This window comes from Bos taurus, chromosome 10 (assembly GCF_002263795.3).
Source record: "Bos taurus isolate L1 Dominette 01449 registration number 42190680 breed Hereford chromosome 10, ARS-UCD2.0, whole genome shotgun sequence".
In the NCBI taxonomy this organism is placed as follows: Eukaryota; Metazoa; Chordata; class Mammalia; order Artiodactyla; family Bovidae; genus Bos; species Bos taurus.
Genome location: NC_037337.1, coordinates 39820840 through 39838258, shown reverse-complemented (window position 1 = coordinate 39838258; position 17419 = coordinate 39820840). Strand labels below are relative to the sequence as shown.

The following is a 17419-nucleotide window of genomic DNA, read 5'->3' as shown; positions in this document are numbered from 1 at the left end:
GAGAGAGGGATTGCAACTCAGAAAAGGGGCTAATATTAATATCGATGCAGAGTTCAGAGTAAACAAAACATGCAGGTCATATCTCACAGGATTTGTCAGAGAAACATGGAGATGTTTATCTGGAATTTGGAATACAAAAATAAAGACTGATGTGAGATGACATTAAGGAACCTCAAGAGTATAGGCACTGGGGAGTCATGGAAGATTTTACTCAAGGGATGGGATGGTGCATCACTTAGGTGGTTGTATGGAAGGTGATTCAAGGAGGTAAAATCGGGCCAGCAAACCAGTTAGGACACTTGTAAAATTCACATAAGGGATATTGAAGGGACAAACCAGGGAAGTAGTACAAAGAAAAGAGGATAATTTCAAGATATATTTGGGTATAAAAACTAGCAGAACATTTTTATGTTGGGAATTTGGGAAGTAGCCATGAATGACCAAGAAGTTTCTAACTAGAGAAGCTTGAGTAATGCCTGTTATTTTACCCATTACCTTAAATAACAAAGAGAGGAAAAGAGAATAAATTCCGGGATCATTAGGGTTATTTCTGTTCTGGACATGTTAATATAACATGCCTGTGGAATGTCCTCTTAACGATGTGCAGAGGGCTATTGTATATATTTTTCTGAAACTCTGAGGACAAACATGTGTGTAAGTCATTAGGCTTTATGTGTTGCCCAAAACTATGGGAATGATTGATATTTCCAAGGAGAAGTGTACATATGTGAACAGTTATTAAGACAGTGGAACCATATAGAACACAAACCAATCATTAACAATAAACTGTGGAAGAACAGCTTGATCCTAAGTAGTAGTTTTTAGAGTTACAAGGAAGAAGATCCAGGAAAATTTGGTGCCCACAGAATTTGAAAACTGTGATTCTCAAACTGGAAAGCAGGTCAAGTCTAGATGACTTGTCCTTACAGAGAGTTCCCACTTAAGAAATGTAAGGAAATTAGGAAACCACCATCTTATCTAAAATTATTTCACTATTCATAATTAATTGTCTTCACAGCCACTAATCATTTCTTTTGCAATATCTAATCTACTTTCAGGGGTTTCCCAAGCAGTGCTAGTGGTAAAAGAACCCACCTGCCAATGCAGGAGACATAAGAGACCTAGGTTCAGTCCCTGGGTTGGGAAGATCCCCTGGAGAAGGAAATGGCGACCCACTCCAGTATTCTTGCCTAGAGAATCCCATGAACAGAGAATCCTGGCAAGCTCCAGTCCCTGCACAGGACTGCAACTTAGCATGCACGCAATCTACTTTTACCTCTACTCAGAGTATTTTTCATCTTAGCTAATATACTTTCCATCTCTTTAAGTTCAGCTTGAGTCTTTTTACAAAATACTTTTCATATCTTAAGTTAATGTTTTGAGCATATTAAGTCCAGTTATAATAACTAATGTCTGCTAATGATATCATCTGTGCCAGTTTTTGGTTGGTTTTGATTGATTGATGTTTTCTCATCTTTACAAGTCATTATTTTCTTGCTTTCTTACATGTCTGGTAGTCTGACTGGGTGTCAGACATTGTAAATTTTACCTTGATAGGTGATGGATTTTTTTTTTTTTTTGTATTTATATTGGAGCTTATTTGTGGATGTAGCTTTTTTTTTTCTTCCAAGATTTACTTTATTTTTGGCTCTGCTGGGTCTTTTTTTGCTGTACATGGGCTTTCCCTAATTGCAGAGAGCAGGGGCTATTCTCTAGTAGTAAGCAGTGTGTGGGCTTCTCATTGCTGTGGCTTCTCTTGTTGCAGAGCACAGGCTTCAGGCGAACGGACTCAGTAGTTGTGGCCCAGGAGCTTAGTGGCTCCACAGCATGTGGGATCTTCCTGGACCAGGGATCGAACCCTTGTCCCCTGCATTGGCAGGCAGATTCTTAAACACTGAGCCACCAGGGAAAGCCCTGTGGATGTAGTTTAGTTGTTAATACTCAGAAAATTTTTGGTAATTTTTGTTCTTGCTTTAAAGATTTGTTAGGTGAGATTAGAATAGTCTTTGCTAGCAGCCTGATTGTTTCTCTTCTGAGTACTCTATCCAATGCCCCGTAAATTATGAGATTTTCCCAAGTGTGTTAGCTGGACACTGTTCCCTTAACTGCATCCCTCTGGGCCTTTCCCAGCCTTATGTACTTTTCTTTCATTCGAGTCCCAATCAGGACTTTGCTGAGAACTTCAGGAGGTTCCTCTGCAGATGTCTCTTTCTCTCCAGTTCTTTCTTTGCTGGTTTTCTACCCTACATACTCTAGCTGCCTTGGACTCTCAGGTCTCTCTCTTCAACCCAAATTTTCTAGTAGGCTCTACCTTTGTTCTGCTTTCTTCATAATCTATAAATTCTGTATAGGGCAGTCATAGAGCAGACCTCGTTTGACTTCTGTCACTCAGGGTTCATTGTTCTTCATTACCTGATGTCGTCTAGTGTTCTCAATACCATTCATTGTTTCAATATTTTTGTCAAGTTCTTTGGCTGTTTCAGTGGGGAGGATAAATATGGTTTCTGTTACTCTATCCTGGAGGGAAGTCAATCAAAAAATGAAGATTTTGAATCAATGAATTTCTAAGCTATTTAAATTACTAATGAGAAATGAAGATGAATAAAATATTTTTTATATTGGATCTTTAGGTTCTTCTATCTCCAAGACATTTCAAGGTCTATTGGCTAAGGATTACTTCGCTTCATAAATTTTGATTGTTCAAGGAAACACAACTGCGGCATCCGACCCCATTTTTTAAAATTTAATTTTGTTTTCAAGTTTCTCGTAGCTGTTAACTTCTTTTCCAACTGTTTTTTTTCTCCTCAAAAATCATTTATAAACTATCAAGCTTCTCAAAAATCTTTCTTTGGTGTGTGATGCCTACCAGAAAAACATGGCCCCCCCCCCCAAAAAAAAGTATGAAATATATTGCCATATAAATTAAGTTGTGAGTAGTTTTAATATTATTCAAACGTAGGTTTGTGGCATCCAAGGATGTCTTTAATTCAAGTGGATACGGTTTCTCTTACCTCTTGGAATTTTAAATGAAAAATAAGTGATTCTGAGCCTCTGTTAACATTGACACATTTTATGTTTTATTTGTTAGGAGTTTGTATACATTCAAATTAGTTTGATCATAAACTCTAAAAAATAAAAATAAAAAACCATCACTTGCCAAGTTCTTTGTCTAAGTCTGTCCAATATATTTGCTTAGCTGACAATAACATTATTGTGTAGTACTTTTTCAGGCAAATAGAAATTTTCTCCTACTGAAATTTCTTTGGGGCTCTTTTTCTAGAATTGATTTAGCATGATCAGTGCTTGTAATGAAAATATATTTAGCTATATTCAGAAGGATTAGGGGGAAAGTTTCTAAAAAGTAAAATTAATACAGTGTTAGTCTTCCAGTGTCCCTTTTGTTTTATATCCTACACCTAGTAAAATATTTAACTGCCCCTTTTAATCCTTTACTTCTTTCACAGTGCATTTCAGACATTTTCTGAGGGAAAAGTATAGAGGCATTATGAGACTGACTTTACATTTTCTTAGTCACAGGCAAAAAGAATTCTGGAGATCTATTCTTATACTCTCATTTAAAGATTTGGAAGTAGGCTTTGAGACACTTTATCTTAAATCACACAAATCCTTAACATTAAATAGGGGTTGGAAAAGAGATTATAATGCTCTCATCACATCATTCTGCTTTTATATTTATCTAAGAATAATAACAATCCAGAAAATGTTGTCCTTAGTAGACATTGCATGCTTGTGTAGATATATATCTGACATTTTAAGCCAAATTCCGGGGCAGTTATAGACATGATGATGGCTCCTGAAATAACTAGCAATTGAAAACATTTTCTAATTGCAGTTGATAGTGCCATCTAGTTCTTTCTGTTTTTGCCAGCAGTCAAAATCTCATGTTATTATTTGATATTAGAAGCTTTGACAACCAACTGACATGTATCCAGCAAGTTGGACTGGCAGAGTCTTGAGAAGTTACACTCAGTGTTAATATTTATGTAGTTTCTCAAATAAAAAAAAAAAAGAAAAACTAAAAATAAAAAATCAAAATTTAGGCTACCCACCTGTTTATTATGTTGTTGCAGTTATTGTTCTGTTGCCCAGTCATGTCAGACCCTTTGCAGCCCCAAGGACTGCAGCATGCCAGACCTCCCTGTCCTGTACTGCTTATTATGTTACCTCTCTTCAAATCTCTTCCGTATTAGTTATGGATAGTTCTCCTGCTCTTTGCACATAAGGGAAAAGGCCATACTCCCCTTCTGCGATGACCCACACTCTGTGGAGTGTGCTTCTCTCTGTATCTGAACAAATCCACATGTTACCTATCAAAAAAAAAGGGAGCGGGGGAAGGATAGTCTAATTATTTGCTGAACCAGTAATAAAATGAAGGTAAAATTATTAATGTTACTAGCTCTTTTCAACTTTATTCACATCCTGAAGTTTTTCCAAAGATGTACACTGTCAGTTTTCAAACTGCATTCCAAGTCTTTGCCTTAGCAGTAATGATCAGAACCAATATATGTCATCAGAAAGAAAACATTTGCAGAAGGCACCATTAATGTTGAAGTCAGATCATCAGAATTGTGTTGTAATCTTTAACTCCCCATCTGCTTTTACTCATTAATGCTACACGTAGCTCTTCCCACTTTTCTGAGAAGTTATATTTGAACATTAGTTCTAATAGCATCATCTGTATTTTCCTACATATTGATATCTTTATCTTTATGCTTTAAAGCATTATAAATAAATGTAAAAAACTATCAATCGATGACTTAATTTTATGTAGTGTAGTTCTAATACAGAAATTCACATATATTTTTTTAAACTCCCACTAGCATTTACTCACTAGGAATTAATTTTCTGATCATGCAGTATTTCTCACATATTAAGTTTGCTGAATTGCATGCACACACTGTGAAAATATTACCATTTTAAATTTGTCACTTCAGTTAAGGGAAACCATTTTAAATAAGATCAGTGTGATTGTGTGAAGAACAGGCTCTGAGTAATCTGAACCCTCTTTCAGGAGACCTAAACGTCAACATTCTCTCCCTGAGAATCTAGATGCCATTAATTCCTTCTTGAAGGCAATTAAGCCAAATCTGTCAGAAGTATTGAAGAGGAAAGGAACGTAGTCTTATCCTTGCAATGTAATAGTAGTCAGAATCATGATGGTACTTAATTAAAATATGACATAATTTAAGCTATTAAATTAGAGAGAATTTCTTCTCTGAGTGAATATAATTCAGACTTTTTTCATTGCATACAGATCATATCTTCCAAGTTGAGATACATCATATTATAATGAACTATTATAGTTTCTCATCTTTGTATTTGAGGAAAAAGATGTTTGTCATCAAGGATTTATTTTTAAAAGCACTTGAAAGTTTGGCCAAGGTACACTATTTAAATTTAGTACATATACATCCTATCTCTGTTATCTATCTCATAGTCAAAAACAATATAAAGGAGAAAGTGTCCCTCTAGATCTCTGCTTCAAAGCCATTTATAAGTCTATTAGAATCTATGTGTCATAATAATTCAGATAGCATTGTAGTTGGTGTTTAGAGCATAAAGAGAATAACGTAATAAATATTTCTTTGTGAGAATCCAGTGAGGTAAAAAGAAAATCTATATCTTCCCAATAACAAAGCTGCTATGGAAATTAAAGGAAACAAATCAATACACTGCACAGTATATTTTTCTTTCTTCTTGTCCAAACAGGACCATCAGGAAGGTTACAGTGTTTCTCTAGCCTGTTGGATTGGATCTCCCTATCATCACAAGATTTCAAATAAATATTAAAAATACCAGTTATAACTGTACCAAGAGTTTGATAGTCAAAAGTTATTTTTATTATCCCAGTAATAACTGCTACTAATTCTCTGATTTTTTTTCCACACAATAACTAAAAATATGGAAAGTAATCAACTTTATTCGGAGACAAACTGTATTATCTATAGTTGTACAGATAAATTTAAACAATAAGTTTACAAATCAGTTTTTACTCTTCATTTAGGATCACCATGAAATATTTCTATAAAAGAGTGTTCTGGATAGAGGCAGTCCTCTGGGCATATGGCAATTCAACTTTTGCTGATTTGTATTTCTGCTGTTCATCCAACTACACACTTGTGGTCAACATTGCCAGTAGGCAAGCAGCATGCATATTGAAATACATCAGTCAGTCTACTCCCTGACATTTACCATAAAAGGCTCCCCAATACTCCCTCTCAATCTGACCAGAAAAGAAGGGTGGCAGCGTCCTTCACGGCCTTGCTGCTTGGAGAGCTTTGTTTTTAGCACAAGCCTAGGTTCAATCTTGTGTTTTTGGTCAAGCTGCACAGGGAGGCAGAAAGAGGGGAAGAAAAAGAGAATTAATAGGAAAAATAGAAGTGTTTAATACTTTAAACTCAGTAACAGAAGTTATGAAATGCTTTGAGCAATGGCAGGATCATTCTTTTACTGACAGGTAGAGTCCGGCTGCTCACTGCTTAATAGTCAATATAAGGCCAGGTTGGTGGAAAGGAAAGTTTGCGTAATACATCCTTCTTCATGCTTCCTTCCAGGATTAAAATTTGACTGGGAGGCAGAAATCTACACTTTCTTTCATTCAATCTTTAAAATACACACATAAAAGAAAAAATTGTGATGATAACATCCTACTTTTATTCAGTAAAGTATTTGTCTTGGGGGAAAGTGGAAAATATTTGATTTTGTGGAATCAGACTCATAATAGCATGAATTTTGAGTTCTGACTTTCTCCAAGATAACATTCCATTCATGTTGTTATCTTCAGGAGAGAAGACTCAGCATCACATGACTGAAACTAAGAAGGGGGTGGGAATAACCATTGATTTACTCTTAACATTGATTCTTTACCAGGTAAGCAGCACGTGTTAAAAAAAAAAAAAAAAAGGAAAAAAGCCCCATTGCTTAAAAACCCATGCTTAGGAAAAAGGCAGTACTTTCTCATAGATAGACTGCTGATAAGGGCAATTTAAAATGATCCTGAAGAACCATGTGTTCCAAATAATTGTGTATAGTACTTATGGGAAATATATTCATTTCAGCCTTGTTCAGAATAACTGAAAATAATTTTATTGTCTAACAATAATAACAATACATACTGATTAAATAAATTTTGTTTTATCAATAACATGGACTATTCTGCTGCCATTAAAATGACTTCTCCTTTTCCATATTCAGTGCTTTTGAATTTTTATACCATTGATTTTTTATTTAAATCTTCTCTCTTGTAATTTAAATAGTCATCTGAGGATTTTTTAGCCACTACCCAGATATCTTCCAAAACACCAACCTAAGTCAAATGCAAATTATCATTCCCAGGCAGCCAAACTAAGGCTTCAAGTCCTGATTCTGTCTAAGGATGGAGCATTTATACACTGCCAACTTGGTTCTAAATATTTTAACTCTGGTCTGACATTTTATTTTGGCCTCAGTGATATAAGACAGATCAGATCAGATCAGATCAGTCGCTCAGTCGTGTCCGACTCTTTGCGACCCCATGAATCGCAGCACGCCAGGCCTCCCTGTCCATCACCAACTCCCGGAGTTCGCTGAGACTCATGTCCATTGAGTTGGTGATGCCATCCAGCCATCTCATCCTCTGTCATCCCCTTCTCCTCCTGCCCCCAATCCCTCCCAGCATCAGGGTCTTTTCCAATGAGTCAACTCTTCCCATGAGGTGGCCAAAGTACTGGAGTTTCAGCTTTAGCATCATTCCTTCCAAAGAAATCCCAGGGCTGATCTCCTTCACAATGGACTGGTTGGATCTCCTTGCACTCCAAGGGACTCTCAAGAGTCTTCTCCAACACCACACTTCAAAATCATCAATTCTTCGGCGCTCAGCCTTCTTCACAGTCCAACTCTCACATCCATACATGACCACAGGAAAAACCATAGCCTTGACTAGACGAACCTTTGTTGGCAAAGTAATGTCTCTGCTTTTGAACATGCTATCTAGGTTGGTCATAACTTTCCTTCCAAGGAGTAAGCGTCTTTTAATTTCATGGCTGCAGTCACCATCTGTAGTGATTTTGGAGCCCAGAAAAATAAAGTCTGACACTTTTCAAAGAAATGGATTTGGACACTATTAACGTATAATACTTGTCTCAAAATAGGTAAGCAAGAAACCCTCTCTGTATCTAATTTAATTCTAAATTAAATATAATAATAATATAATAAAAAAAACTTCTCAAATCTTTTTATCCTATAAAATCATGAAACTTATCCTCATTCTTATGGACCATATTTAAGTAGGGAAAGGAAAGTCCTCAGAAAAATCACCACAAATTTACCTTTAAGGAGTCACATTAAACCCTCAAGATAAGACAGAAACAAAAAATTTTGTATTCATAAAAATAGACTTTTGCTGTAATTTGTTGCAATGAAATAAGATTAGAGATCATATTAAATTATACACATTAGTTTGATGTTGAACATAACTCTTTATTAAGCTAATTTTTCTTCAGAAAGAACAAACTAGGTATTTCATTTTGGTACATAGAAATTTTTCTGGGAATATAGTCACCAAGTGCATAGGTTACTTTTTCTACCAAAAGGATACTGGAAGCAAGGAGAATTTGTGAGATAAGACAGAAAATTTACAAAGTGTCTTATGTCTATAAAAATGAAATAAAAAATTGTTAATTGTCCTTTTATTGACTTTGTATCCAGAATTTAGTAATAAGTGTAGATTGATTTCATTCATCTGTTCTTTCAACACTGATGTCTTAAGACTTAGTGCCATCCACTGTTCTAGATACTGGAAGTTTGAAGATCTGCCACTAAAGACATAAATATCTTCAAGTATTTAAAAACAAAGCATATGGGGAATATGATTAACTTATTCACTGTGTAAACACTTGTTCTGGGCTTCTGTAAACATAGTACTGGCACAGTGAACCTGGAACTGATTCATCCATAAAATGTATCTTTAATAGAAAGCCAGTGTTATGAGATATGTTTAGAGAACATTGGAGGGAATCTATTTCAGAGGAAAAAAATGTCCTTACCCTTGAAAGCAAAAAGTGATATGATTTGTTTTTTTGTAGCTGTTTTTATTCTATTATTCAATTAGGTTTAGTTTTAAAATTGCCACAGAGCTTATAAAATGGAAAACTGCTGTACAAGGAAGATCCTATTACTGGTTTTGTTGAGAAAGTTTTTTTGCAAGCAAGAATTCTGAAGACTACCAATAATAAATAATACCAGGATTGTCAATTTTAGGTTTGGCTCCTCTATTTCTCAATAAAAATTCATCTGCAAATCAAAGTTCTACATTTAGGTTTGTTTCATTCATATTTGTAGCTCATTTTTGAAGGTATTCGAGGTCCTGGCATAGAAGGTGACATTGCCATTGATGATGTATCAATTGCAGAAGGAGAATGTGCAAAACAAGACCTGACGACTAAGAGTAAGTATCTCTTCTTAGATCTGTTGGTGTGATGTTAAAGTAAAGTAATGACTATTAGGCTAACACGGTCTAATTGTTATAATGAATTTATTTTTAGTTTGTTTATTCAAAAATTTCCTATGCATGAAACTCTAAAATTTCAAACATATTTTAAAATCAAATTATTAAATCCAGTGGTAGACACTAGACCTCAGTTATTTGACCTAAAATAAAAGTAATTTTGATTTTGGTTCATATAAGGCAAGCACACTTTGATTTTTAATTAAGGTTTTTAAATATTTTTTGTTTATATGATTAATTTCAAAGGATTTTTAAACTATTATTAAAATATCTGGCTAATCCAAATAATCAACCTACATTTATATAGCCATGGCTATTTTTATTCCCCCAAGTTTATGAATGTATTTTATAGGTCTAACTTATGCCAACCATTTTAATAGATTCAATCTTGTGATGAGTCTTAGTATATATGTAATAAGTAATGGAGTAGCCTGATTTTTTTCCTGGTATGATTAATCTCCTACGTGCATCACAATCTTGTTTAGTAATTTGGTTTCACTATTTATTCTGGTTTGAGTATTATGATATAATGATATATTCAAATTGCATTTTTTTCACCAAAAATTCATTTTTAGTAAAAGAGGTTTATATAGAAAATTATAAATAATGCAAAAAGTATCATTTATGTATTGGGCTGTTTTTTTTTTTAATCCTCATTATATTATTTATGTGAAGATGAGAAATTTAAAATTATTCTTATGAAAAATTCCTCCAATTGAAGGATTTTCATAGAACCATCTGGAATCTTTAATTTTGTAGTTATTTAAAGAGGTATCAATTAAACTAAATATGTACAAATAACTTATTAATTATTTAACACTTACAAAAACAGCATGAAAATCCTAAGTCTAGAGCAAATCAGAGTCTTTGTTAATTGAGTATATTTGGTGAGAAATTATATCAGTCTGGATGTTGAAAGTCAAATTTATACAACTGTCCACTGATTGCCCATAAAAACTGAATTGACTCCATTTTTCAATATTGTTAAGAGACAAAAATTAAAATTGTGTATAACAATGAGCCATTTTGCTCATTTTTTTTCACCTTCTTGTCATTACACTTAACATTTCAAGTAACAATTTTAGTAAAAATTTCTCCTTGTGACTGGGTAATTTTGCTTTAGAAAATCAGTAGCTAAATCCAAATGAAGTAGGTTTATCAAATACACAGAAAAGCAAGCATTCTTCTCAGAGGGAAAACAGATTTCTTTTGAATTTCACAACATGGATCCACGACAGTAACATTACATTAATTGAAGATAGTTACCATCTTATACAGAAATCTTATATTTTTGATAATTAAATCACTGAAAAGTATTATAAATCAAATACACTTTCCAAATGAGGAAAGCAAGAGAACATAATTTACTTTCCCAAAAGGAGAAAGGAGAAATGTAGCCACAATGAAATGACCATAAAAACCCATAGGCACTTTATTATATGATGGAACAGTTTCATAATCAGTTTTGTTCTCCTAAACTACTAAGTTCAGAAAAACGTGTAACTATTTTAAGTAAGATATCTATATTTATTGGCGGTATCTTTATTTACCCTCTGTAAATCAGAGAAAATAAATCTAATTGAACAAAAAAATTTCTTTGCTATGAGATAATATTCTATTACATTTGTTTCTCTTTAACTATCACTTTTAAAGTTCATTTTGATGAAAACTGTTGGATGAATATTAAATTTATGTTAATTTTTAAGTGCAAACCAGCTTGGAGACCAAAGGCCTCTTCCTAATTGCTCAGGCTCCCAACCCCTCTCCAGTAGAAAATGTAGCACTCTGGCCATGCTATCAAAAGCTGAGATTGTGTGTCTGTCTGTAACCCCAGCTCACTCCTAGGTGAGACCTATTTTGTAACTTAAGACAGGTTAATGAATTATTGGGTTTGTCCTTGTTAGTCCTCCTAGGTAAACTACACATTCTAAGAGGTATCATCTGGATATGAAATTTAAATTACCAGCTACAGGAGGCATCTCAAGGTTGATTGGTGAAACAATTTTTAGTTAGAACAGACTTCATAGCACTTTAAAAAATTACACTAAGGAGAATATTATTTACCTAGTTTACAGGTAATTGACTGATCATATATATATAGAATCCACTATTTGCAGTAGTTAATTCCTTTACCCATAATAATCCCTACCTAGTTTTCACAGAGTAGATTTTCTCTCAGTGGTCTTTAAGCTTAAACATCTCTGAAAACTTTTTTTTTTTTTAAGCTGACCTTTTAGATTTTTGAGAATTTTCTCTGTGTGCATGCCTTCATGTGGCCAAAAAAAACTCTGAGGTTGAGCTAAGCCACAAATTCATATAAATATCTTCTGAACAGGTTTTGTAGCATATCATATCAATTCGAAAATCTGAAAATAGTTTTTTATCAAATTTCTAGGCATATATTCAAGTTATTTTCCTTTTCACTTGTCTTGGAAATGAATCTGATAAATAAAACAAACCAAACCAAAACAACAAATGTTTTCCAAAAATATCTTCTGTGCACTAAAATTGTTTTGTTGGTTCACTAAAGTTGTATTGGTAGCTACATGGGGTACTTAGTCTCGTTTTCCATTTGTTTCTTGGCATTTATTTCCTTGTCTTTAGATTCCGTTGATGGTGCTGTTGGAATTTTAGTACATATATGGCTTTTTCCGGTTATCGTCCTCATCTCTATCTTAAGTCCTCGAAGGTGACCTTACCCTGGCAGAGGCTATAAAAGATTCACCAGGCACTAGCATGAAGAAAGAGTCTTTGTAAATGGACACTGAAAAAACAAACTACCAAAGATTCCTCCACTGACTACTGACTCAAAAATAAAATAATAAAAACAAATTTTTTAAGCACTGGGGATAAAAAGACATCATGGAAATATAACTTATTCCGCACTACAAATAAAAGAAACTCTTGACCTGAGTAGAGAAGAGACCTTCAGGTGCTTCTATGGCTAAAAAGATTACATACAGCATCATCTGGTCATCTGGTTGAACTCGGAAAAAAAAAAAGAGCTATAGAAATCCTTGTCAAAGCACAAAGTCATGGCTGGTTTTGTTTCAAATGAATAGTTTGCTTGTTACTATGGAAACCTAATGGCCTGCCAACGAAAACCTCACTGTAAACAGGGTACGTGAAGAGCTGGCATTTATTTTCCTTTTGAGAAGGTTTTGCATAGAGAATTAAATAAATGTAGGCCCTTTTACCTTTGGTTGTTACCCTTCCTTGACAATAACCCGAACTCAGAATTATTTAAAACATTCTTCTTCCTCCCCACCTTGTCCCTATCCCACCTTTATTATTATTATTTGTTTTCCTCCCATGGCTAAGCTAGATAACTGTATGCTGTCTCTTTTTGCATGCACTACTATCCAGGATGGTAAACCTGGGCTTACACATTACACAGGCTTATCGGAGTTTGCTTGCGGCCACTTGAACACCCAAACTAAGTCATCTGTTCCAACGAAGAAACCAAACCACCATCTTTTATAAATTGCCATGGAAACCAAGTGCCTTCAATGAGACAAGCCTGAATAATTTTCAACTCAGAAGCTTGCACTGCTAAGAGTGGTTTGTGTAAAACTATTTTATAAACAAACTACAGAGCCTAAATGTGCAAATTACAGGCAAGACAACAAAGCCGCTTCTGAAGAAGAAAGGACCGAAGCTGCTGCGTAAGCCCATGCAGACGAGATATTTGTTGTTTGACCTCCTAGACAGCCATGGCCTTTTGGCTTATTGTCCATTAGAAAATAACTTCCATTGAGACCAGACATGGGAGCAACACTTTTTTTCTTCCAGGTTATTAAATGGGTCAACCAGAACAAAAGGTTGTTAAGATAATAATTAGCGCAGAAGGTGGTAAAACACAAGCGTGATTTTTTACTCTAACCTCCATTTGAAATGAAATTGGCCCTAGCTTTAGAGGGAACAAGAAAATGTCTGTGATTGCAGTGCATACAAACTCTACAGTGGAACTGGGCCTGAAAAATCTGGCTTTATTCTAAACACTGAGGGTAAAATGCCTCTGCCCTTTAGTCAGACTCTGTGCAAATTGTGAAATATTATTTTATTATTTTGCCAAGATTAAAAAACACTTTTACAAAAAAACAAAAACCTGTAAAAATGATTTTGAGCTACCTGAGGACAAATCATACCTTTAACCAGCCAGTTTTCCAATGCATTGTAAATTTCACTTAAACCTGTTGGTTATGAAAATTTGAAGATCTTTTTCCTTAAATTATCTCAGCTTTTAACTTCATTTAAAAAGACTTTGTCTAAAGAAGAATACTATTATTATTATTATTATATGTTCTTTCAACACCCCAGGATTAAAAAACTGATTATGCAAGTAATTGGGATATAAGTATTAAATTATAACATTTGCAAATATTAATATAAAAAGCACAACAAAATGTAGTGGAAAAATGACAACGCTTGATTTTTTTAAAAGAAAATTCTGTAGAAATGTTTGTGCAAATTCAGTAATTCAACTTAAAAGATAATTTTACAGCTATGTTCAATAAAGCCTCTTTCCAGGTAAGGTATGAAAAGCAGTATGTGTGTTTGTTGAACAATGTTCACTCATCACCAAAATGAGACTAGTTATACAATTTACTGGTTATGTTACCATGGGATAAATCTTCAGTGCTTCATATACTGTAATGTCTGCAGGAAGAAATTCTGATAGGGAATCTCTGATGCACTCTCCCTTATATGTAATACATGTTAAAAAAAATCAAACTTTTGAAAGTAAAATATGAAACAAATATGAACTTGGAATTTAATGTGTATTTTCATAGTTAAAGAGGGGACCATTCTGAATATTCCAGTAGTAATAGAATCGAGCTAACTCAAGTTCTTTAAATTAAGCAGAATAAACAGATGAATTTAAAAACACATTTGAACAGATCAGGCATATTGAAAAATATTTCAGAATTATAGTCACCTATCTATTTTATCAAACCAAAGAAATTAAAGTAAACAATATTTGAGGCACTTAGCTTAATATTTACTAAATCTCCCTTCAGCTTGATTTCCATTTTAGGTGGCAACTAACCACTTCTCTCCACTCTCCCATATTACTGAATCAATTTTTAAAATTTATTTTCTGCATATTCATTTCTGATAATATCAATAAAAATATTCTAGATCAAAAGAGAGGCTTAACTCATTGTACCTGGCCTTCTTTCCTTGATCTTTATTTGAGTGAGGCTTTTGCAAAAATCACAACAAAACAAAATCTACATTCAGAATATTTGGATATGTATATGTCCTTCCCAGAAAAAGAATCAAGTCTTTTCTCTTAAGTCACCCTGCACAAAGAAACAGCTGTCAGCAAAAGATACAGTTCTACTACTTAACATTCACAAAATACTAGAGTCTTTCTATAACCTTTCACACGGTAAGAATACACAAGCCTTCAGAAGTTCATGAGAACTGGCTGGTACTCCAAAAAGTAATTTTGATTAAATGAGAAATTGCAGATGATTGCCAAAAACAAGAGAGTAATCAGAACTCCAAATCAATCAACTTTATTGGTATGATAATAAATTAAAATATATAACTCAAATGGGTTCTAGATTGCTTATATAGACCAACAAACATAGAATCAATGTTTTTCACTCAGAGCAAATGTTTAGTTGCTTTAATTGAAAGGCAATGGATAAAAATGCAGAAATTTTTAAAAGGTTGGCATACAGGAAATGTAAATTGTGAGGTATTCCCTTCTTTAATATGAGTTATAATAATGACAACTTTAAAGCACTTAATCTGTTTACCAACTCCCTTCCTTTTCCTAATACTTTTGTATATGAGTTGAACTCTCCAGTGTATTCCCCCTTTTCCGTTTTGATAACATTTTAAGTGTAATTGATGCCAGTATTTTGTTGTTGTTCTCTCATAGGCAATGGAGCTTTTCATTTCCTGGGAGAAAGATTATATCATATAATCTACTGCCAGTAGTTGATCCTAATTAATAAGAAGCATTACTCTGTTTCATCAGTTCAAAGCTGCTTGTTTCTCCACATTTTAACATCTCTGCAATCAGGCATATTTTAATTACAACTAGCAACATTTCTGTGTAGTGATATATAAAATAAGAGTGCATCCTAAAAACAATGGCATCTTAGTTATTGAAATTCACCAAAGTTTCCAAAAGTTTCAAATCCTGCCCAGTGTTATTACTTTTCAATAGAAATAATAGCCACTTCATATTTGTAGAATTTATATTACTTATTGAATACATATTATTTAAAAATAACATAATTTTAATTTTATTCTTTTTAAAAATCTGAGTCTTCTTTTACATACATTATAATACAAACCTAGCCCTGCTTTTTCTTTTTTTCCTGCTACCTATTTTTTAGTTCTATCATGAATTACAATATGCCACGTACCCCTGGATTAAAATGTTTTCTGTTTTTCTGTGATTCATAGCACTTAATGTGTTAGAAGTTTGGCCTGCCATTAAATTTCTTTCAGAGATTTGAAAAATGCATGGTGCATCACAATATCATGTAATAGGCTAAACTAATGGTATTTCATTTCACCTACATCACAGCATCGACTTTGGCATGGCAATGAATTGTGATAATTACAATAATGAGAACTGCAAACCAGCTGGTCAGTTACATCATGTTAAAAAATGGTAAAAAAAAAAAAAAATACCATTCTTTACTTTTATATTTTAAAATATGACAAAATATGAATGACAACTGTACTAACTTTTCACCAAACATGCATTTTTATTTTAAAGACTTTATAATAAACTTATCTGTCAAAATGTGTAATTTGAAGAACAATTAATTTAGTTCCATACTTAAGACTGTATGAAACTGGCTGTGGTATTTTTCATGATCAATTTTTGTTTGTTTTGATTAGTGAATTGAAAGATACTGACAGACTACATAATCAGAGTTGATAGAATGACTTCAAAGGATTCTATTCAATGCATGTTCTTTATCAACAAACTTTTTTTTTTAATGTGCCTTTCAAAGATCAGAGCCTCTCAACAGACATTTAAACTGGAAAAAAATTGTTCTGAATTCATTTTCTTCTTGGGTGATGGCTACTTCTTACTAATTGCTTCGTCTGCATCTCAACAAGGGAGAAGGTATACTCTTCTTGCAACTGGGTAGTTGATGTCAAGGAGGAGTTATTGCATTTTCTGTGAAAACAATAAAATCATAGGGTTCAATCCCAAGTTATTTCCTTTCCTACAATGCTCCCTTTGTGACTAACTGGCTTAATTAGTTTTCTTAGTGCTTATTTTTAAAAAGCAATGTCTCTGGCATTTTCTACTTCTACTTAGAAAAGCTACTGCAGAATGATCAGAACTTTTTTTCAAATATGGTATAAAAAGTTCTCTGCTGATATCCATAATATTTATAAGTAAATATGTATGTTATTACATAGAAAAACTAAGACTTAAAAACTTGAAATTTTAATGTGAAATATGCCAGTTCAGAATCAATCTATCATATGTACATGTCTGTTTGGAAACAGAAGTGAAAGTTAGGTTAGGGAGACATTAATATTCCATATATTTGTATATGGACTTCTTTATTGACATTAATATAAGGCTTAATAAATCATGATTGGTGATTTCATTACTCTGAATCTACATTGAGTATATTGGAATTAAGGAATTGGAATTCAAAATTTGAATAAGGCAAGGGTTAAACTCTGGGTAAAAACTGAAATAGTTTTTCTTAAAAGAACATTTACAACTGATGAATTTAATTTCAATTGTATTAATTTTCCATAAGTTGAGTTTAAATGTAATCTTATTTTTCAATAAAGTGATGGGAAATTCTATGAAATAGGGATTAGCCTATTAGTTTCAGTTTGTTTTAGTATGGCTCTCAATTGTTGTCCTGGATTTCCAGGATACCATTTTTATTTCTTGAGGCATCAGTATAT

At 33.4% G+C, this 17419-nt stretch overlaps 1 protein-coding gene across 1 annotated transcript in view; it reads left to right on the top strand.

Annotated features, from left to right (window-relative positions):
• Window positions 1-16274, top strand: part of MDGA2 (MAM domain containing glycosylphosphatidylinositol anchor 2) — a 926008-nt gene extending 909734 nt beyond the window's left edge. Inside the window, exons 16-17 of the mRNA XM_002690859.7 lie at window positions 9340-9445; window positions 12110-16274. Of these exons, the coding sequence (XP_002690905.2) occupies window positions 9340-9445; window positions 12110-12198 (195 nt within the window). The 3' untranslated portion in view covers window positions 12199-16274. The remainder of the gene's footprint in view (window positions 1-9339; window positions 9446-12109) is intronic.
• The last annotated feature ends 1145 nt before the right edge of the window (window positions 16275-17419 follow it).